The 22,333-nt window shown below is 47.9% G+C and overlaps 1 protein-coding gene across 3 annotated transcripts in view; it reads left to right on the top strand.

Moving 5' to 3' along the window:
* Window positions 1-22,333, top strand: part of Garnl3 (GTPase activating Rap/RanGAP domain like 3) — a 149,238-nt gene that overhangs the window by 103,559 nt on the left and 23,346 nt on the right. For all 3 annotated transcript variants that reach the window (XM_052182226.1, XM_052182228.1, XM_052182225.1), the window contains exons 12-19: window positions 625-728; window positions 3,467-3,575; window positions 6,358-6,403; window positions 7,116-7,222; window positions 10,820-10,935; window positions 12,575-12,679; window positions 14,098-14,172; window positions 18,171-18,282. In XM_052182226.1, coding sequence (XP_052038186.1) covers window positions 625-728; window positions 3,467-3,575; window positions 6,358-6,403; window positions 7,116-7,222; window positions 10,820-10,935; window positions 12,575-12,679; window positions 14,098-14,172; window positions 18,171-18,282 — 774 coding nt within the window. The remainder of the gene's footprint in view (window positions 1-624; window positions 729-3,466; window positions 3,576-6,357; window positions 6,404-7,115; window positions 7,223-10,819; window positions 10,936-12,574; window positions 12,680-14,097; window positions 14,173-18,170; window positions 18,283-22,333) is intronic.

Raw genomic sequence — 22,333 nt, 5'->3', positions numbered from 1 at the left:
TTTTAAAATGTATTAGTCTTTGGTTCAATCCACCAAGCTTTGGAATAACTTACAAAACAATATATAACTAATACACTGCTTTAAATACAATAGCCAAACTTGAAGAAAAATAAGGCAGAGAGCAATTGAAGAAATCACTGTATAGAGCCCCTAGACTCACCACGTGTGAGTAAAGAAATCACTGTACATAGTCCCTAGACTCACCACACATGTGCACACATGTGAACTCTAAGTAACAAAGCTTTAAAAACTAAATTACAAAAAAATAATAAAGCCCGTACAATAGGGAATGGAAAGGTGTATGTAACCTAGCCAGTAGGAGCTCAGGCTGGTCCGTTTACCTCCAGAGCCTGTGCCTTCAATCACCACACAGTTCTTCAGAACCTCACCTTGATTTTGTGAGCGTCACAGCTTGTGTGAACCATACCTTTACTCACAGGAAGGGGAGGGATGGCAGCACAAGTAGGAGCCTCATGTGAAGTCATGAGTTAGCCTTGGGTGAGCCTCTCATGCTCACCACAGCAGATAGGCCAGGCCTTTGAGAGGGCACTGGGAATGGCGTGCCTTCATCTGCATGCCCACGTAGAACTCTGTGCCCACTTCCGATGTTCTTGTGTTTTACAGATAACACCACAGGGATCAACTCAGTCTATACTGTGTACCAAGGGCATGAGGTCATGTTTCACGTTTCCACCATGTTGCCATATTCCAAAGAGAACAGACAGCAGGTACGTGTGACCTTGGGCTTCCTGAGAACACAAACCATCATGTGACTGAATGTGGCTGAGCACTGCAGTGCTTTATACAGCTAGAGACGAGGTTGTAACAGTGAGCTCTCTTCAGTGACCAGCTACCAATTCGGGCACTTTTTAGTAGTCTGTGTGAGCTGCACACAAGGCATAGGAAGCCTACTGGTACTGTCTGTCATCTCCAAGACAGGATCAGAGATAGTAGTGAGCCTGTGGGTATACACATGCATGTACTTGTACATGTGTAACTATATGTCCATGCTGTGTTGTCATAACAAAATACCTGGAACCTGGGAACATTACAAAGAAGTTTATGTGACTCTAAGTCATGTCATTTCAAGAGCACTGGTATTTTGAGCTCTAGTGAGGCCCTCACGGTAGTTAGCATGTGGTTGGTGCAGACATAGAAGAAATCACATGGCATAGAGAAAGCATGAGAAATCCAGGTTATGTTAGAGACAGACCTAACTGAGCAAGAATGAACTCCCATGAGAAATGTGTTAACCCCAACGAAGACCTCATCACCTCCTTCCAGATTCCCCCTCTAAAGACTCCCATCCCTTAACAACTCCACACTTGGAGTCAGGCTTCTAGCACATGTAACTGAGACCAGCTCAAACCATAAGGAGACACTCTGCAGACTGTTCTGTATTTAATATGTCTTCTCCCTGTGACTTCTCTGTGTGCCTTTGGCCTTGTCAGAAATAAGAGTCTGGAACGTGAGAGATGTTAGTCTGCTAGCTAATTTTATGTCAACTCTCCATAAACTAGAGTCATTTGAGAGGAGGTAGCTTTACCAGATTGGCCTGGTGCATTTTCTTTATTGATAATTGATGTGGGGGCTGGCAGTCCTTGATGCTATAAGAGTACAGGCTGAGCAAGGCAAGGGGAGCAAGCCAGTAAGCAGCACCCCTCTGTGGCCTCGGCGTCAGCTTCTGCTGTGATTTCCTTATATGATGGAGTGCGATAGTTGAAGGCTGGCATGAGCTTTTCCTTCTCACATTGATTTTGGTCACTGGTGTTTTATCTCACCAATAGGAATCCTGAGACAGATGGTTGTGTGATGTTAGAAGCAGTTTTAAGATTCAGGTTGATGTTGAAGTTAACCATGACTGTCTACATGGTCTGGCCATGTTGGGAATGTCCCCCCAGAGTTCTCCTTTTCCAACTCAGAGATTGGCCATTTTCAAGAGAAAAAAAATACAACCTGTTAGAATTTAGGTGCAACAAATATATGGGCTGCTGGGTTTGGTTTGGTTTGGTTTATGTGTATAAGTGTTTTGCCTGTGTCTGTGTGTGCACTGTGACATATAAGCAGAGATCAAAACGGAATCTGAGCCCTGGAGCTGGAGTAAGGGACAGTTGTGAGCCACTATGTGGGTGCTGGGAATTGAACCCAGGTCCTCTGTAAGAGGTACTCTTAACTGCCAAGCGATCTCCCCAGGCCCAGCTACTGGGTTTTGACAGGTGAGATTTGGAGAGTTATGCTTAGCTTATAAAAGACTCCTACCACCTTTTTCTGCATTGAGCAAAGGCATCTCCATGAATAAATGTCACGGCATAAATAGACAATTAGATTGTTCAGCAAAAAAATACAAACTTAAAAGAGGCCAGAAACGTTTTTCACTGACCATGTAAATTTTTGACTCTAGTGAATGGGTTAGGCGCACAGTGGGTCCGTGCCCTGGGTGAAGCTGCAGCGCTGCGGGATTGAGGCGCTCTGGGGAGAATGTGCAGGGACAGACAAAATCGGAAGTGTCTTTCTGTGGTCTGACTGGAAAAAGTAGCTGATGGGGGTCTTGTGGGCTATGGGGACCATGAAGGCATTGAATTTGTCCTTGTTTTAGGAAACTCTGGTCAGGTGTATTGAAACAGGAAGCACATGTGGCTGAGACTTGCTGTGTGCAGGATGTGTTCTCTATTTGGTTGGAAAGACCCATGTCTCTGCTGCTAGGCCTTTTCATTGCAGCTGGGGCTCTGAGGGTCTTGAGGTCATATAGAGAGGATAGATCTCCTTCTCCTCTGCCATCCTCAATGCTCTTGACCTCTTACATGTCAACAGTGGTATCAGAAACTTATGCTGGGTTGGGACATCAACGCCAGACCTCCACACACAGCAAACACACCTCTCACACATCCTTTGTGGCAGCGTTCATGCTTTAAAGGCCATGTAGCTGTGAAGAGTCCATACAGTCTCTGCCTCTGAGGCTGCAAATATTCACTGTCTGACCCTTTTTACAAAAGAAAAAAAAATTGTCAACCGAGTATCTAGGAAATCATTTTGGAAAGATAACTAAGTGGAAAGATAACTAGGGTCAAATTAGATAGAGTCCTTTTGTCAGCAAGTGTGAGCATTCATTAGCTAAGGAGAGTCGGAGGTGCAGGTTCGTGGAGGAGCAGCCTGCTTGAAGGCCAGTGTGCACACTCTCTGCCTCAGATGCCTCAGGAACACTTCCTGAGCCCCTTTGGGGCCGAGTACAGGTCCGGGTCTGAGGAGGCAGTGGGTGGAGGGAAGGCAGGCCTGAAGACTGTCCAGGAGGTTTTAGTTGAGGGTTGATGAGGGGAAATAAAGCCTGCACTGGGAGAGGAGCCCAGTGCCTTGTCAAAGCCACATGAGGTCAGGCTGTGCAGTGGCTGTGGTGGTCTGCTACAGTGTCTTAACTGAGTATCCCTTGTCAGAGCAGCTCTTCTCACCAGGTCGTTTCTCCTCCTCACAGGTGGAAAGGAAGCGCCACATTGGAAACGATATTGTCACCATCGTGTTCCAGGAAGGAGAGGAGTCCTCTCCCGCCTTTAAGCCTTCCATGATCCGCTCCCATTTTACACGTATCCTGGGTCTTCATAAATGCTCCAGCTCAACAGCCTCACAGGGCCTCACAGGGCCTCATAGGGTCTCACAGAGCCTTACAGGGCTCACAGTGCCTCACAGTGCCTCACAGGGCCTCACAGGGCCTCACAGGGCCTCACAGGGTCTCACAGAGCCTTACAGGGACTCACAGAGCCTTACAGGGACTCACAGAGCCTTACAGGGCTCACAGTGCCTCACAGGGCCTCACAGGGTCTCACAGGGCCTCACAGGGCCTCACAGGGCCTCACAGGGCCTCACAGGGCCTCACAGGGCCTCACGGGCCCTGTAATAGGCAAGTCCTGAGCGGCTAGTCTGACATCCACCATTGGGCAGATTTGCCCAAGCACTGTGTTTTCCCTCCTTCCCCGCCTCTGAGGGAATGGGTAGGAATTATCTGGGACTGTTTCATTCCATTTCTCAATTTATACACACACAGGATTCAATCCTTCACCACACTCTCCACTACCCTCCCATCATTCCCCCTCTCCTGATCAACGAGGTCCCTCTGTTTCTCACCTGGGTGTGCCCCACTGTGTCTAACCAGGGATGCTTTTAAAGCCAGGGCAAATGGTCATTTATTTGAGTAGAGGCAACTAAGTGTCAACACCACTGAAAAACGACTCTTTTGTTTTTTAAGAATTATTTATTTTATGCACACTGTAGCTGTCTTCAGACACCCCAGAAAAGGATATCAGATCCCATTACAGATGGTTGTGAGCCACCATGTGGTTGCTGGGTGTTGAATTCAGGGCCTCTGAAAGAGCACTCATCTACTGAGCCATCTCTCCAGCCCGAAAATGGCTCTTTGTACCCCAGCAGCCATTAACTGCCTGTAGTTCTTCAGGGAGGGGCGGAGCCTCAGGAGCCCAACCTCATCCACAGTGGGATATTGATGGGCCCAGGCGAGTACAGGTGGGCACTGTGGCTGTGAGTCTGCAGGTCAGAAGACAGTGGTTCACAGCTAACTTCCAGCCCACTGCCTCAGACCCCTGGGTGCTAGGATTACAGGTGCATGCCACCACACCCAGCTTTGACTTTCAGAGTGCCTTCTTTTACCTCAGGAAGTCAGTGAAATGAGGGAAGCTTCCTGTTATGCACTGGTAATGAATGAATGCGGAGGATAAGTAGTGAATCCTCTGGGAAGCTGTCGTCAAGTATAAAATCTGTTGCCCCATGCCTGTAGTTCTAATTCACTGAAGCTGGGGAGGAGGGTCACAGGTTGGAGGCCAGCCGGGGCTGCATAGCAAAACCTTGTCTCAAATATGGAAAAAGAATATCTGGGCATGCGGACTGATACCTGTAATGGCAGCACCAGAGAGGCTGAGGCAGGAGGTCACCATGAGAAATTGTTCTAATACCCGATAATGCTGCTAGATTGAAGAAGGCAGCATGGGAACAGTAACAGTGTCACTCACATCCTAGCCCTGCCCAGTTCACCGTGTATCAACCTTGCTCAGCCAGACAACCCCAGGCATGTGTTCATCCTGTCCTGCCACACTCAGTCAGGACCCACTTGCCATGGTTACAGGCCATGAGAGCCAAACTCGAGGCAGTGGCTTGGGAGGTTGGCCACGGGAAGTAAAGGGTATCTAGTGGGCATCCTCAGAAGGAAGTCTAGTCTCAATACTCCTGTTCTCAGAGACCCGGGTAAGAACACTGGGAAACAGACCACTGTGCATCAGGTGCCGGCCGATAAAACTGACTTGTCTCCTGACGTCAGACAACTGAGCTCACAAGGAAGTGTTTAAAAGTTGAAATGGCCAGATTCCTTCCACAGGGGTAGGAGGTCATAATTAAGATGAAGACATGCCCTCCGTGTCTCCTCCTGTGCTGTGGCACTAATATTCCCCTTTTCGTGGTGACAGAAGGCTTCTCTGAAACCTACAAGACAAGGTGGCTGGATAGCTAGAGACACCTTAGGGTGCTCCCTATTAGACATTCTCCACACTGGCCTGGGCATGTGGGTTTCTAAAGAGAACCAAAAGGTGGTCCGTGTGAACTCATCCTACAGAGGACACTAGTGGGTGCACACGAGGGTTGCTGCCTTCAGCCCCAGTCAGCGCAGGGCTGGCAGCGAGACATGAGGGCAGGCCAGAGGAGCACTACTGGGTGCAGGCAGTTGTGCTATTGATTTATTGATTTATTTTACTTATTGATTTATTATTGTATTGAGATTGAAGCCCCATAACGGATCACTTGTCCTTTTTTCTTGAATGCTGGTGGAAGCCAGGCCCCCCACGTACGCTCCCACTGATCCACACCCCGAGCAGCTGAGCTATTCTGGACGCTTTGGGCTTCATCCCAAGCACAGGCGCCTCTGCTCAGAAGCTGCCAGCAGCCACGATGGCTCTGTCTGTTTTGTCTGCCAGAGGCAGAAGCAGAGGGAAGGTGTGCAGCAGAAACATTTCGATTGTTTCCCCATTTCAGACCGTGTGATGAACTAGATGAGTAACCTGTGTCGGGAACTGCTCCTCTGGTTCTGCTGGCTGCTTGGCTGTTCCACGGGTTTCCTTTATACATTCCTCTGACAGCTGTAGAGGGTTCACCCAACCTTTGCCCAGGATAATCACACAGATGCTAATGCTAGGCGCAGGGCTCCCCTGTGTCTGTGCCTTGTAAAAAGGTGGATTAAGTTTTCAGAGCAGTGGTGCCCAGCCCCAGGGAGGCCTGCTCAAGATCACTTCTGCAGAAGGGTTTTCAGGCACAGCAGTCAGGAGTGAGCTCAAGGGTATTGATGAGTTGCCTTGACTATCCCTACAGATATTTTTGCCTTAGTGAGGTATGACCAGCAAAATGACAATTACAGGTAAGTGATAACCTCATCTCTCTTCCTGCCCTAATTCTAAGATGTGTCACCAGTTGGTAGTGGCCCTCAGATGGCCCTGGTGGGCTTTCTTCAGGGGTTCATTAGACACACTCTCATCTTCTAGAATATTCGGCCTCTCTCTTCTCTTTTGTTCCATGTAATATTGCTATGCACAGTAGGCCCAGGGGTCAGGATTAATTTGACATTTGTACTTTACAGGACAAATTGTTTGACCTTGGCCAGAGTGCCCCTTGCCCACTTGTCCCTCTGTTTCTCAAAGTGAATCTGTTAGAAGGATGTTGGGAGAGTGATGTCAATTCCCACCATTTAGGGGAGGTGGGGTAGCCTCGGCTCAGTCATTGCTGCTGCTGAGGACTTGTGAAACATGCCTACCCCACACGCCCAGAGCCTGGGGGAGAATGAGCACAGTTGCCTCCGGCATGTTCCGCAACCCTTGAGCAGAACACCCTGCCTGGGACGCAGCAGCTGTTCAGGGCACCGTTGCTGTTCTCCAGCCTGCCCACAGGCTGGCTGGCGGGTTAGAGCCCGAAGACTTGGCCTCTCCCCTAGAAGAGAACACTCAGAGGTGACACAGGCTCCTCTGGGATGACTCTTCCTCACACATTACATAGGTCTCTGAACACACTGACTTGCAAAAATGTTACTGATCTTTGAAGAAAAGAGCCAACTAACTGCAATGTTCTCTACATAGGCTGAAAATATTTTCAGAAGAAAGTGTGCCACTTTTTGGCCCACCCTTGCCATCCCCTCCGGTGTTTACAGACCACCAGGAATTCAGGGACTTTTTGCTTGTGAAATGTAAGTTGTCATTTTGAAATGCTTCTGTTGATTGTTCCATATAAGAATGTGTTCTCCCCGCTCTCCAGGCCGCTGCACAGGGGAGTGTGCTTAGGCCGTTCACACCCGGTTCACCCCTTACCCGGGTTGACTTTCTGGTAAGGTTAGGTAGGCTTTCTCCATGGTCCTCGGCTGCCCACGGCTTTGCAACTCGTCCCTCCACCATGCCTGGTGCCAGCCTGGGTGCCCTGGGTTCTGATGCCACCGCTCTGAGTCTCCGTCATTATTTATCTGTGTCTGAGAAGAGTGGAGGTGACACACACTTAGGGACAGAGAGCTGCCGGGTCGTCTGAGTGTGCAGGCAGGCAGCTTGTGAATGGAGCGAGTAGAGCCTTCCCACCTCAGCCTGCAAGAGCTGGTGAGCCAGAGCACACGCGCCTCAGCTCGCTGATGACCCCAGGGCCTGACTCTGAGCCCCCACCGTCCGTGTGACAGACATGGGCTCACCAGGACCTACTGATGAGAATCAAGCCACTTGGCTTCATCCACTGCAGTCTCTTCAGAGAAGCCTGGCCTGTCATTCCTGGAGCTCTGGCAGTGCCACCCAGTCTGTGCCCTCTGCAGCCACAGTAGGAGCTGCAGCTGCTCTGCTGGCATCCACCTGCCCCCTCACACACGGTGCCTAATTCTGTCACTGTTGCCATGTAGTTCGAGAGAATTTGGAAAAGCTCCTGTCCTCTCACTGAGCCCATCTTGGTCACCTGGTCACAGAATCCTGCATCCATACATGTTACTCAGCATCTAGTCTTCAGTCTCCTTCAGAACTGGCCAAAACTAATGCTACAGGCTGAGCCAGTGCTAGATGACATATTTCCTTCCTTTGTATTCTCTTTTAAAGATTAATTTTAAGTGTGTGTGATGCTTGAGTGTACATATGTGCATGTGTATGCACGTGCCCATAAAGGCCAAAGGAGAAGGCATTGGATCCTTCCCTGGAAGTGAAGCTATGCACTGCCCAGTGTGGGTCCTGAGGAAGAAGCTCAGATCCTCTACTAGAGCAGGAAGTGGGGTGTTTTGTTTTTGAGTCAAAGACTCACTATGTAGCTCTAGCTAGCTTGAATTTACTATATAAAGCAGGCTGGCCTTGAACTCACAGATCTGCCTACTTCTGCCACCTTGGTGCTGGGATGTGTGTAGATCACTAGCAGAGGCCCTGAGTCCTCTCTCCAGACTCCGTGTCTTATCTACCCATCTCAGTGGCACTTGAAGGGCTAAATGTCACTTAACTCCAGTCACCAGATACATCCCACTCTTAGCCAAGCTGACTGACAGTGCTCATCCCTCTGAGAACCCCTGCAGAGGTCTCCACATGCTTCACGACCTTCTCCACGTGGATGAAGCCATGAAGGGCATGCATCTGGGTGCCCCCACATTAGCTACTAGCTCCCAGCTTTGGGCCACAGCAGGGTATACAAGCTCTGCCCCCAGCACGAGAAGCAGCAGACTGCAAACCACTTGACAAAGGTGATGATTCTGTTCCTTTCTGCATTTTCAAAACATCCAGACTTGACATTTTTCATGTGGTTCAAGCCCAGGGCATCAAATAGGAAGCAAGAAACAAACAGGGAGCAGTTGTTGCAGCTAGCAGCCAAAGAGACAGAGGAGCAGGCACAGGAACTAAGTGTTCTGTGGTATGGTGGTAGTGCAGCTGGGCCCAGGGCCTGGAGTGCTTTAACCCGAGTATTTAGAGGACAACATTGGGGATCCACTTGTAAGTAAAATCTATACATTACGATGGAATAGCAAAAGTAGGCCTAAGAGTGGCACATCAGCACTCACGGCATCTTAGAGAGAAGTGAGATTGGGATTCAGTGACCCGATGATAACGCTTCAAATACAGCTTGGCTGGGTTGGGTAGGGTAGCAGCGCTTTTATTCCTAGCAAGCTGAAGGTAGAATCAGAAGGATCTCTTGAGTTGAAGTCAGCCAGGCTACATTATGAAATGCTGTCTTTAAAAATATATCTAGGTCAAGAATCGTTGAGTGCAAGGAGCCCAGATTACAGAGGAGGCTCTGCAGTGCTGGAGCACGGGTCTGACAGAGGAGGCTCTACAATGGGGGAGCACGGGTTTGACAGAGGAGGCTCTGAAGTGCTGGAGCACGGGTCTGTCAGTGGAGGCTCTACAGTGGTGGAGCAAGGGTCTGACAGAGGAGGCTCTGAAGTGCTGGAGCACGGGTCTGACAGAGGAGGCTCTGAAGTGCTGGAGCACGGGTCTGACAGAGGAGGCTCTGAAGTGCTGGAGCACGGGTCTATAGAACAAAGGGCTGCACAGCCAACAAGACAATAGAAGCCTGAGAATAGAAGCTGTTTGAATTCCACAATGGGTTTAACTGAATGGAGGAAGCCAGCCAGGTTAAAAGATCTAAAATAGCTCTAAATGGTTCAATAGAAACTCGGGTCTTTCCCTTCTGTCAAAATTAGTTACTTAAAATGTAATTTTGGGGCCAGGCAAGGCAGAAGCAAGTGGAAATTTATGAATTCCAGGACAGCAAGGGCAATGGAGAAAGAACCAGTCGAAAGAGAGAGGAGAGAGAGAGAGAGAGAACAGGGGGAAAGGTAGTTTTCTGAGTTACTAATGGGGGAGATCTTTAAGAAAGAAAGAGAAACCAGCTTGGCATACACACTTCAACAGCTCCTAAGAGGCGTCATGTAATACACAAGCCCACATCGGCACCAGCACACACAATGTATTTTTCAGTCTGCTCACAGACCTTCCCATTGGCCCTCTGTATGAGAAAACTACGGTGACTACTTACCCAGTTCAGTGTGCCTAGCACTGTACTGTGTGTATGCATTATCTTACTTAAATAGCAGCAGTCCTCTATAAAAATAGGATCATACCCATTGTGTGGGGGAGAAACTGAAGCCCCAGAAAGGTAGAAGAAAACTGCTCAAGACTCCACAACTACAGGCAGAGATGATGCACACCTTGAATCCCAGCATTTGGGAGTCAGAGGCAAGCAGGTCTCTGAGTTCAAGGCCAGCCTGGTCTTCAGAGGGAGTTCTGGGACATCCAGGACTACACAGAGAAACCCTGTGTAGAGGGAAATAAAAGATTAGATCTGTTCTCTGCCCTAGAAGCTTACTATCCCACAAGAACAGGAAGGTAAACATGCCTACAGTCATATAAATCCATACTTCAGATCACTCTCCCATGAAAGGAGGTTTGATCAGTGACAGTGCCAGTTTTAGTCAGTTTTCATCACTGTGGCAAAATACCTGAGAAAAACGAGCTTTTGGAGCCTTTAGTTGTCACATGGGTCCATCACTAAGATCCTGAGGTAGGACAGAGCATGGTGGCAGCAGGTATGACGGAGGAAGACTGCTCACCTCGTGGTAGCCAGGAAGCAGGGGGAGCAAGTGACAGGCTGGGGACAAGTCCATCCTTCAAAGGCACACCCTGTGACCTGCTTCCTCAACTCCAGCGGGGTCCATGCCCTTGGGAGACACTCTGCGTCCCAAACATAATGCTAGTATCATAATGGCAGGTGTCACTCACCGCGCAAACTCTTCAATAGCTATTAATGACTGTAACATGTCCCTTTTCATTTGCTTTAGTAATTAATGGTGAAAAAGCCACTTTGGAAACCCCAACCTTTGCCCAGAAACGCCGGCGTACTCTGGACATGTTGATCCGCTCCTTATACCAGGATTTGATGCCAGATTTGCATAAGGTACCTGGGTTTCCTTTCTCCGTGGGGGTTCTGGGGAGCCATGAGTTCCTGTGGTTCCTGCTGCCTGGACTGCCCCTGAAGCGAGTACAGCTAGCATTCTCCATAAAGGGAGGGTCGTTGAGTGTCTGTGTGGGAGAACAGCGGGACCCTTACAAAGCAGTAGCCTGAGAAAGTGGGATAGAGACGGGTCAGCACCCTGGAAGCCAAAGCTGTGCTCTGGTGGTGCTGTCCTTGGTGCTAGAGCGGATAGCCTGGCAGAAATACTGATTGTGAAGAGAGAGAGAGGAGAGGCTGGGCGCCTTCTTGGGTTTTCTAGTGGTTTTCTATCTGGCTCTATAATCGGGCACTAGAACAGTTGTCTCCGTTGATGGAAAGCCACCTCGTGCAGGATATTTTGTAGGCCCAGAGCACTGTATACACTGATAAGACTCCATCTCCCCCTCTTGTCACGGCCAGCATAGGTGTGCTATCTTAGGAGGTCGTCAACCTGTATGTGCTTCCTGGACCCACATGGCAAAAGGAAAGAGCCATCACCACAAGTTGTCTTCTAATACATGCTATGGCATATGCACACACACACACACACACACACATAAATAAAAATTTAATTTTTAAGCTTTCCTATTTAACAAGTGAATAATTCTCTTAAAATTTGATCATTTATTCATAAAGTCCAGTAAAAGTAATTAACTTCTGATGATGTATGTAAATGAGGGCTGTCTGTCACTCACCCAGGGAGACAGGCTATGAAAATGAACTAGAACGTACTGGCCTTTCTCTCTGCACATGACCCCTTTTATACCATCACTTAACTCTTGGTCTGGTTAGTGAACTCTAAAAATTCCCAGAGAATGACCAGGCTAGCCCAGGACCCCACAGCAAATCCTAGCAGACCAGGGGAGGCTTCAGTGAGGCCACCATAAAGAATCCCCGTGTCCTCCGGCCTGAGCTAAAGCATTATTACCTCTAGTTGAAGCAAGTCGCCTATTGAGTCATCTAGCCTACCTTCTACACTTCCCTTTCTGTCAGTGACCACACCAAACGTGCTAATCCTGTCAGGCTCTATGGTCTACAACGACAGAGGCCGGCTCTGCCGAGTCTGGTGGAGCAGTGGGCTCTCAGCTGGGCCTTGACAGATGCTCTGGAGGGAAAGACCACAGCGCCAAGCACCCTCTGTGCACTGTCCCTGCCACACACCTGGGGCAGGGGTCAGCCACATAGAGACTCCAAAGTTAACACATAGGGCCCCAGGGCCACACTGTCCCAGCAGTGGCCACACCATCCCAGCAGTACCATTCCCATGGAATAGGACTGTGCTAGGTCCCTGGGGGCCACTCTGTTGACCTGGAATCCTGGAGCTGTGGAGTGGGTGGCCTGGGTCATGAGGCTAGTAAATGAAGCTGCGCTTGCTTGGTCTAGAGGCTGTGTTCTCAGCCTTTACACAGTGCTGGCTGGACTTGTCTGGACTCTCTTCCTGTGTCTGTCATAGTGCTGAATAAGCACTGGGGAGGGGTAGAAATAATACTGTTCAGAGGTGTGTGTGTGTGTGTGTGTGTGTGTGTGTGTGTGTGTATGTGTGTGAGACAAAAGATGAGACTTGACAACACTCTGAGGAATCCCAACCTGTGTTCTTTTTCAGAATATGCTCAATCGGCGATCTTTCAGTGATGTTTTACCGGAGTCACCCAAGTCAGCACGGAAGAAAGAGGAGGCCCGGCAGGCTGAATTTGTGAGAATAGGGCAGGTACATTTGACCCCACAGCTCCTGAGAAGTGTGGTTGTCCTAAGTCCCTTCACAACCACACTGTTTTTTCTCTTTTGGAGTATTTTTCAAGACAGGGTTTTTCTCTGGGTAGCTCCACTGTCCTGGAACTCACTCTGTAGACCAAGTGCTGGAATTAAAGGTGTGATCCATTAATGCCCGGCAGAGGCTTTGTTCTCCTTGCTGTCCTAGCGGACATTCCTCTGCTGTGGATAAAAACCATGTCCACAGGTGACCTGGAGAGAAAAGGCTTACTTCCTCCTATAGCGCACAGTCCCCACTGAAGGAAGTCAGGGCAGGCGCTCACGGCAGGAACCTGGAGCCAGGAACTGATGCAGAGGCCATGGGGAGCACTGCTTACCGCTTCACTCGCATGGCTTGCTCACTCTGCTTTCTTTCACATGCCAAGGTGTGGCACCTCTCAGAGTGAGCTCTCATGTCAGCTGTTAACAAAGAAAATACCCCACAGATTTGGCCACAAGTCAGTCTGATAGGGGCGGCCTTTTCAGTCGAGGCTCCCACTTCTCATATGACCCTGGCTAGTGTCAGGCTGACAAAAACACTTCCTACCTGCAGGCTCCAGGATTTCTCTCAAGTCTGTGGTGGAGAGACAAATGGGCTCTTGACAGCTTTGTAGATTTGGTTCCCTTTGCAAAAGAACAGTGCTCTGCTGCAGGGGGACAGCCCCTGCTGTCCAGATCACTCCTGGCAAAGACTTCTCACCTGCCTAGTAGGAATTCTCTGAAGAGGTGAAAGCCATTTTGAGAATCACCAAATTTAGCACTAAAACTCTCCATGACCTAGCACAGTAGCAGGTATGGGGGCTTGTCACCAAGTCTGACAACCTAAATCCAATCTCCAGGACTCACATGGCAGAAGGCAAGAACTAAGTCTGTCAGTTGTCCTCTGTCCTGCATATAACTGTTACAAGTTGTCCTCTGATCTTCATGCTTGTACCATGACACACCACACACACATACATAATACACACACACACACACACAGAGAGAGAGAGAGAGACAGAGAGACAGAGAGACAGAGAGACATGCACACACAAAATAAACAAGTAAGCATAATTTCTTTGTAAATCTTAAAGCTCTATGGCGCCTCCTTTCAGAGACTCTGGAGCCATCAAGATTAAGATGGACCTAGAAGTCTGTATTTTCAACAGTCATAGTTTAGATATCACAGGACTAATATAACTGATTTTTCATGTCAGAAACAGTAAGTGTATTTTGGGCCATAAGCCTGTGACTGGGGCTTAGCCATCTCCTTGCAGGACCCTCAACTTTAACCACAAATTACTCTTGACTCATTGCTTTTTCTCAACCCTTAATTGTTCCCCCTGCTGATCTTTCACTGCCTGATCCCAAACCTTAAGGGACATCTCTGTTCATCAGGCCCTGAAGCTCAAGTCCATTGTGAGAGGGGACGCCCCATCAAGCTTGGCAGCATCGGGGCTGTGTAAAAAAGAGGTAAGTGCTTGGCACTTCTGAGAGCTGTGACTGTCCTCTGTGGAGTTATGGAAACAGTTGGGGTGGGAGGGTGTCTCCCTCAGAGGCCTCCGGAGCCCAGAGCACAGCATGTGTGCACAGATGGCGAGCAGCGGGCCAGGCCTGCCCAGCCAGGGTGCTTCCACCGTGCTCCTCAAATGTCATGTATCTCATGTCGCCTGACCTCATCCCAGTGCGAACAGCAAGATTCCAGAGCAGTGCTTGTTCTAGTCAGTGCAGCCTCTCACCCAGCAGCTCTCAACTGTAGGGTGTGGCCCCTCAGGGCCCGTGACAGACACTTATGTTATGATTCACAACAGTAGCAATGGTACAGTGATGAAGTAGCAACTAAATAATTTTATGGTTGGAGTCACCACGACATGAGGCACTGTGTTAAAGGGACACAGCATTGGGAAGGTTGAGAGCCTCTGTTCTAATCCATGGGGCTGGGAGGCAGCTCGAAAGGCCACTGTCCTGGATTCATTTCTGTGGCAGAAATAAAGGGTCCTGGCAAGAAACAGTGGAGGGGAGGGCTCATTTAGCTCACTGTTCTAAGTTAGTGCATCACCTTCAGAAGCCACAGCGACAGGAGCTGCCATCACACCCACAATAGAGAAGAGAAGTGAATGTGTGCAGATTCCCTTGCTCGCTCCCTTGCTTGCTTGATTTCGCCATTGTGGGGTAGTCGGGGATACTGCCTCAGTGAACCAAGTCTTTCCACATCATTTAATACAGTCCCTGACAGATATACCCACAGGTCAGCTCAGTGTAGACAACTCACTGTGACTCTCTTCCAAGGAACAGTGGGTTATGTCAACTTGACAGAGTTAACCATTAAGTTGCTTAGCTTGCTGCTTGGTGGTGCTCAGATGAGAATCCATTACCTAACATATAGCCACAGAGCCAAACAGAAGGTCCTATAGCCTAGCTGCTTCCTATATTTACTTTTGAAAGCAGGGTAGGGTAGGAGAGGTGATCATCAAGAACAGTCCAGGGACTGGAAGAGCACTGACAGCTCTTACAGAGGACCTAAGCTCAGATGCCAGCACCCACACCAGGGGGCTCACGTCCACCTGCAGCTCCAGCTCCAAGGTCCCCTTCTGGCCTCTCCCAGCACCCACATATATGCTTTTTAATGCAATTGAGAGCCAGGGAGATGGCTCAGTGGCTAAAGGCACTTGCCACTGCACCTAACCCCCTGAGTTCAGTCCTGTGACCCACAGAGTAGAAGAAGAAGACTGTTCAGTTGTCCTCTGACCTCCACAGCACACAGTGCTGTACACACACACACACACACACAATTAATTAATTAATTAATTAATGCAGTTTTAAATTGTAATGCAATTGACCCTGAAAACATAAAAGTTCTTTCTGACCAAATGAGACAGACACCCTTTCCCAAAAGTGCAAGAGGCCTACATTCCACCCTTTGTGTGCATGGTAGGAATTTGTGGGTTCCTAAGCACTTTATAAATAATGCTAATTCTGACAACATTTTTAAGTTCTTAGACACATATTCCAAACAAAGTCTGTTCACAAAAACTTCTTCACAGTGCTCAAGAAAAAAAAAATCTGCTTCCATTGTTGGAATCAGTTTATAAGCAGTAAAGCCCACAGCCCACACTGTGGAAGCCCCACTCCAGAGGACCTGAGTCTTCCAGGTGAAGAGCCTTCTGCCTCCTGCCAGGGACACTTTGCTCTTAAGACTCAGTTGGTGTCTGCTCATCCAGAGGACCTGCATTCCATTCCCAGCACCGACGTGATAGCTAACAGCAGTGTGCACAAAAGTCCCAAGGGATCTGATGCCCTCTTCTGGCCTCTGAACACTCTGCATGCACAGAGTGCATAGGCATACATGCAGGCAAAATACTCATATGAACAAAAGCAATGGTGGTTTTAGAAGACTTGGCTGAGGGCTGGGGTGATGTCCCAATGAAGAAAGGTAGGACCTGAGTTCAGATCCCCAGCACCCCAGCTGAGTATGGGGTTCATGCCTAAAACCCCAGTACTTGATAGGGTCTCTGAATTCTTGCTGACCAACTAGTCTAGCAGAACTGGTGATCTTTAATGTTCAGTGAGAGACCCTGTCTCAAAAAGCTAGTAGAAAAACAACTGAGAAAAGACATTGGGCAGTCACGTGTACTTGCATAGGCAGCCCCCTTACCGCCCCTCTCTGTCTCTGTCTCTTTCTCTCTCTGTCTCTCTGTCTCTCTCACACACACATATCTACGCTCACTCTCTCACACTCTCACACACACTCTCCCTCTTACATATACACTCTTACACGCACTCTCACACACACGCAGTACCACACACGCACTCTCTCACACTCACACACACACACATACTCTCTCACATATACACACTCTTTCACATACGCACTCTCACATACATACACATTCTCTCTCACATACTCACACATTCTCACACACACATACATACTTTCTCACACACTCACACATACACACACTCTCCCACATACACACACTATCTCTCTCATACACACACACACACACACACACATACAACGACTCCATTGTTCTGTCTTAGTATTACCTAAAGTAATGGTTTCAATACATTTCAATTCTTCTGTCTATACACTAAAGCCTCAAAGCTGCCAGACCTCTTCTTGGGAGAAATATTTCAATAAGTAACCTGTCAGTGTTTTCCTTTTTCAGTTTGTAAGCTGTTTCCATATTCTCTAGGCTGCCTTTTCCAAATAGTGCAGGTCCCATCTTTGCAAGCATGAGGTTTTGGCTGTCCTAAAGAGGAAGTTCACTCTTTGTTCAACAAGGGACAGTCCATAGTGTTAGCGTCGACCCCGAGATGCTCTTGAAGGTGGGCCTAGCCTTTTCTGAACTTAGAGGATATGAACATGTTTCTCCTGGGCACTCACATCTACAAGAGCACAGACAGGTTCTGCTAGGTCCTGCTGCCCAGCTGTGTCATGGCAGACCTTTATGTCTACTTGAGAGTAGAAGTAAAGATATAAGCCTTATCCCCAGAAACCTACAAAGACTTCCAAGGCATGGGGCTAAGAAAGGTGTCTAAAAGGTAGTAGAACTCTGCTGAAATGTTTGCAGGTCTCAGCACTGGAGATCTGTCTGGGGGTGGGGCACTTGGCCTAGCATGCTAGAGGCCTTGGGTTCTCTCCCGGGTGCCACAAGCAAAAACCACCCACCTGCTGTCTGACTAAGACCTAGGAAGCAACGCCTGCCGACTCCTGGCCTTCACACCCACCTCAGGGAACATTTTGAGGGAGAGCCACTTTATCCCTGAAACAGAAATGAAGCCAAGGTCCCAGGAAGTGTTCATGCAGTGTGACATTTCACACAGGGACTAGGAAAAGTGTGCATGCAATGCGAGCGGCTTCACGGGGCCTGGAGTTACCTCAGCAGCAGCTCTCGCTCTTCTCCTGCAAAATGTGTGCTGCTTTTTCTCTAAGACTTTATAGCTTTATGTGGGTCAGTAAATACCTATATATTAAGACAATATCAACCTTTTGCCTTGTATATGGTTTAATGATTTTGCTGAACCAGCAACACAGAGATCTAACCTTTTTAGATAGCTATGTGGGACTTCCCTTTATGTTAAAGTTACACCAACCCTCTTTTAAAAAAAAAAAAAAAAAGAAAGGAAAAAAAGAAAAAAAGTAAAAGGCACCAATTGGCCCAACTTCTAGGTGTTAAAGAAAATTGCTTTAAAAACATTAGCAATGTTTCTATTGCCCAAAGAACAACATTATGGTCGTGTAGAGACAGGCAGTGTGCCAGAAGCACAGGAAGTCACTGCTTTCCTGTGGCGTCTGTATTTAAAAGGAGGTTTTCCTCTCCTTGAGAGGGACAACTGAGTCCAGGCCCCATAGCTCCCGAGGCCTGGCGCACTCATTGCCATGGTGGATCTGTGTTACTGTTTCCATCTGTGGGTGCAGTGTGGGTTTCCTGGTACACTTACTCTCCCATGCTTGTGTTGCCTCACAGCCTTGGGAGCCCCAGTGTTTCTGCTGTAATTTCCCTCACGAAGCCGTGTGTGCAGATCCCTGGGGCCAGGCCTTGCTGGTTTCCACGGATGCCGGCGTCTTGCTAGTGGACGGTCAGTGAGTAGCACTCCTGAGTGTCTTTTTGTGTGACTTGTGGTATTTCTGAGGTGGGTGACTGCCAGTCAGCTCCTTTAGACCATTTTCTAATCAATAGAACCCCTCATTTCAGACAGGTCCTCCAAGGGGTATATTTTGTGCCAGTGTTCTGGGAGGCTCGTCCCTTCCCCCAGTCTCCAATCAGGGCCTGGGTATTAAGCCACCTACTAAAAGGTGGTTCTTCAGAAGCATTCATCATGGTCCCAGCACCTAACCTCATTTCACATCATTTTCTTAGAGGACACAAGCTCTTTTGAATCCTTTTTTTTTTTTTTTAAATCCTAACTGGAAAAAAACCTGATGTCTAAAATAAATTATATGAATCTTAGATAAACTGTTTTGATGGCTATAGAAGCAGAAATGTTTTGGCAGGAAGACAGATTGCTACTCAGTATTAAATGGTGTTTTCTGACATGAGCTAGACCAACATGCCTGGGGAGACAATCACACACAGCAACCACTACAGGCAGGTCTTTGGCCATGGCACTGATGGGATGTAGACTCCAGAACAGCAGGAAGTGCCCTTAGATAATTCTAGACTCCTAATGAGCAATAGGAGGTAAGCAGTGACATCAGGCCTCCTGGGACTTCTGAGGGACCACAGGCTCTAGAGAGGCAGCGGCCCCAGAGGTGCACCCTCTGGTGAGAGTGGCTTGGTGGCCTAAAACGCTGTCACCTTCCCTCTCTATAGTAAACCCTGCTTGTCCCTCAGACTCTGCCTAAGCACACTCACTAGGTCCCAGCTCTGCCAGCTGCCTCCTTGGGTGGCAAGAGAGCAATCTGCCTTCCCTGGGATTTCCAGAGAGGTCTTAATCATGCTTCCCATAGCCTAATTGTATCTATGACTAAGTTAATAAACTGTAGAAAACTTAAGATCCTCCATATTTCCCATAACCTAATTATATCTATAGCGAATTTAATAAAATATCAATAGAAGAAAACAAAGGGTGGGGGTTATATAGTTAAGTAGTAAACCACTTGCCTAGGATCATAAGGCCTGGGTTCCCCATTTCCAAAAAGAAAATCTGTCTCCACTGAGCCTCTGGCCTCAAAAGGCTGAGAAACTATTTAAAATAACGGGAAACGAGACACACTAGGGACAGCACTTGTAACTGCGATGAGGGGATGGCAGGGCTGAGGGCAGCGGTGCTGAGGGCCTGCAGCCCACAATAGTGTACAACTTTAGCAAGTTGCTAAAAGGCAGTTGTCATCTTTACCAGTGATTTTTAAAAGCTCATAAAACCCTAGGATGGTTGCCAGAAGTACAACCAAAAGTTTCTTTTTATTTCCAAAACTCAAAACAGACCTTAGACATTTAGTCTTTAAATTTTATAGATGAAGAAACAGAGGCCTAAAGCAGCACCATGGACTGCGTGAAATCACTTGGCTGTTTCGTGGGTCCGACTAGAGCTTGGTACAATACCAACTGCTCCACTTAAACACAGTAAACTCTGCCAGCATTTATATTTTGACCTTGACATCAATTTCCAAAACTGTAGTCCTGGATATATAGGTCTACAGGATTTTACCACTAAAAAAATGTTTAATAGTCTCTAGTTTTCCTTTGAGATCAAAGAAAAGTATCCTGGTTCAAGACTAAGTATAACCCCAGGGAAGTGTGGGGTGGGGGAGACCGAGAGGATTGGGGGAGGGGAGGCTGAGGTCAGGATGCATGAGAAAATTTAATAATTAAAAAAAAAAAGGTTGGGATCCAAAGCGATATTATCAAGTCTTTTCTGCAATTGTGCCTTTTGGAACAGAGTATAATGATGGCCTTGGTGTAAAGGTTGTTGTGATTTTCCAGGAATTCTTTTCTGTCAGCCTTGGAGAGGCATGCAGGCTATTCCTCTCCTGTCCTAACTGTCCAGTGACGCCCACCCTTGGCTTTTGCCAGAAGGAGAAGGCCTGAGCTTTCTTTGTATCTCGCCGTGTGCCGCCCTCCTGCTACTCCTTAGCCGGCCTTCTGTTCTACCCGCGATCGATCAAATGATCAATCGATCGTAGCACAGATGGCTTGTGTGAGCTGGTCTTTCCCTTTATGTCAGGCTGACTCCCACCCTGGCCCATTAGCTTTTGCTTAATTTCATTAAACTTTCCCTAGAGAATCTACTTTTAAAGTCATACTTTTTTTTAAGATTTATTATTTATTATGTATACAGTGTTCTGTCTGCATGTATGCCTATAGGCTAGAAGAGAGCACCAGTTATATTATAGATGGTTGTGAGTCATCATGTGGTTGCTGGGAATTGAACTCAGGACCTCTGGAAGAGCATCCAGTGCTCTTAACCTCTGAGCCATCTCTCCAGCCCTTAAGGTCACAATTTTTAAAAACTCAGGGCCTCTGCACTGTGAGTGAAGCAAATCCTGCTTTAAGGGACAAGTCACTGAGTAAGCAGGCTGTCGCCTTTTTGGTTTTATGGTAATAGAAAAGCTCTCTCTAAAGACTTGTCTTCATACCAAGATTACAGAAAGGAATGATTAATCAAGCAGCCACTAAATTTGTCACTCTCCCCTGCCCTTGCCATCTCTCCTTCCCGCCTGCATACAAACCCTCCGCTAGCTGAGGCGCGTGGGGAGTGCATGTTGCTCCATTGGGGCTCAGCGGTACACGGTGAGCTTCTGTTTCCAACGCACAAGAAGGTATTTCATTCTTTTTGGCTCCACGTGTTTAAGGAGTGAACGAGTTTCTGAACACTTTTGAGCATCTTGTCCGTTCTTGGTTAACTAGGAAAGTTACACATGCCAACCAATTCTGATAAATGAGGCATCTAAATTAAAGAATATAGGATGCTTAAGGGTCTGGCACCCACTAAGCCCTTAGAGAATGTGAACTGCCACTCCTGATGATAATGTGGACCCATAAAATAATTGTAGTTATTCACCCAGATTCAACAATAGTGGAACTATCACCCCATGTTCTGAACAAGCAAATCCTCCTGGCAACATTACAGAGCCCCTAGTATCAGAAGAGAAGGAAGGACTGTGTCTGATAGGCTGTCTGTCATAAGAGTCCCACTAAAGGACTAGAAGCAAGCTCTGTGTGACTAAGGGGACCATGGACAGGCTGTTTAACTTAGGGGACCTGGTACACACAGATCCAGAACTTCCCAGGCTGACTGGAGCCCCCTCTCCACTGAGGATGCTATTGAACCCGATGGCAGAGGCCCTGCCCCTGCATGGAATCATCCACAGAGGGACCAACACCCAGCACCATTTCTATTTCTGGAAGAGGCCTGAGCCCCGGGGCCCCTTGCACCTAAATTATAAAGAAACAGAGCAGTCTGGGCCCACAGCAAACCCTGCAGAGTAAGTGCCGATGAGAAGGAGCTAGCAGCTTCTGCCTGAGACGTCCACACTCCCCCTGCTGCTCTTGGCCTTCTGTGGCAGAATACAGATTCTCTCAGCTGACACAACCTGGGCCCTCTAGAGGTGGTTATTACCATTTGCAGCTTCCCAATATCCTCAAAGTCAAATTGTGTCAATAATTACCACCATGTCTTCAGAAGTTCACTCATTGGGAGTTTCCATGTAGCGTCCTTTGTTCCTGCTATTCAGTTTAACTGATACTTCTTTTTTTTTTTTTTTTGTTTCTAAAAAAGGGTATTTCAAATTCCTATCTGAAATGTATTTAAAATGTATAAGCAGGGGACTAGAAAGATGGTTCAGAAGTTAGGAACACTTGCTGCTCTTCCAGAGGTCCTGACTTCAGCTCCTAGCATTCATATGGGTAGCTCACAACCACCTGTAATTCTAGCTCCGGGGGATCTCAGGCGTCAGGCCACCAAGGGCACCTGTGCGCTCATGCACATGTCCACAGGCAGACTTATATATAATAAGAATAATAAAAATGTTCTTTAAAAAACATATTAGCACACCAGGCAGTGATGGCGCATACCTTGAAGCCCAGCACTGGGGAAGCAGAGGCAGGTAGGTCTTTGTGAGTTGCAGGACAGCCAGAGCTACACAGAGAAACCTTGTCTTGAAAAACAAACAAAAAAACAAAACAAA

The sequence above is a fragment of the Apodemus sylvaticus genome, chromosome 5 (genome assembly GCF_947179515.1).
Source record: "Apodemus sylvaticus chromosome 5, mApoSyl1.1, whole genome shotgun sequence".
In the NCBI taxonomy this organism is placed as follows: Eukaryota; Metazoa; Chordata; class Mammalia; order Rodentia; family Muridae; genus Apodemus; species Apodemus sylvaticus.
This window is presented reverse-complemented; position numbering and strand designations above follow the sequence as displayed.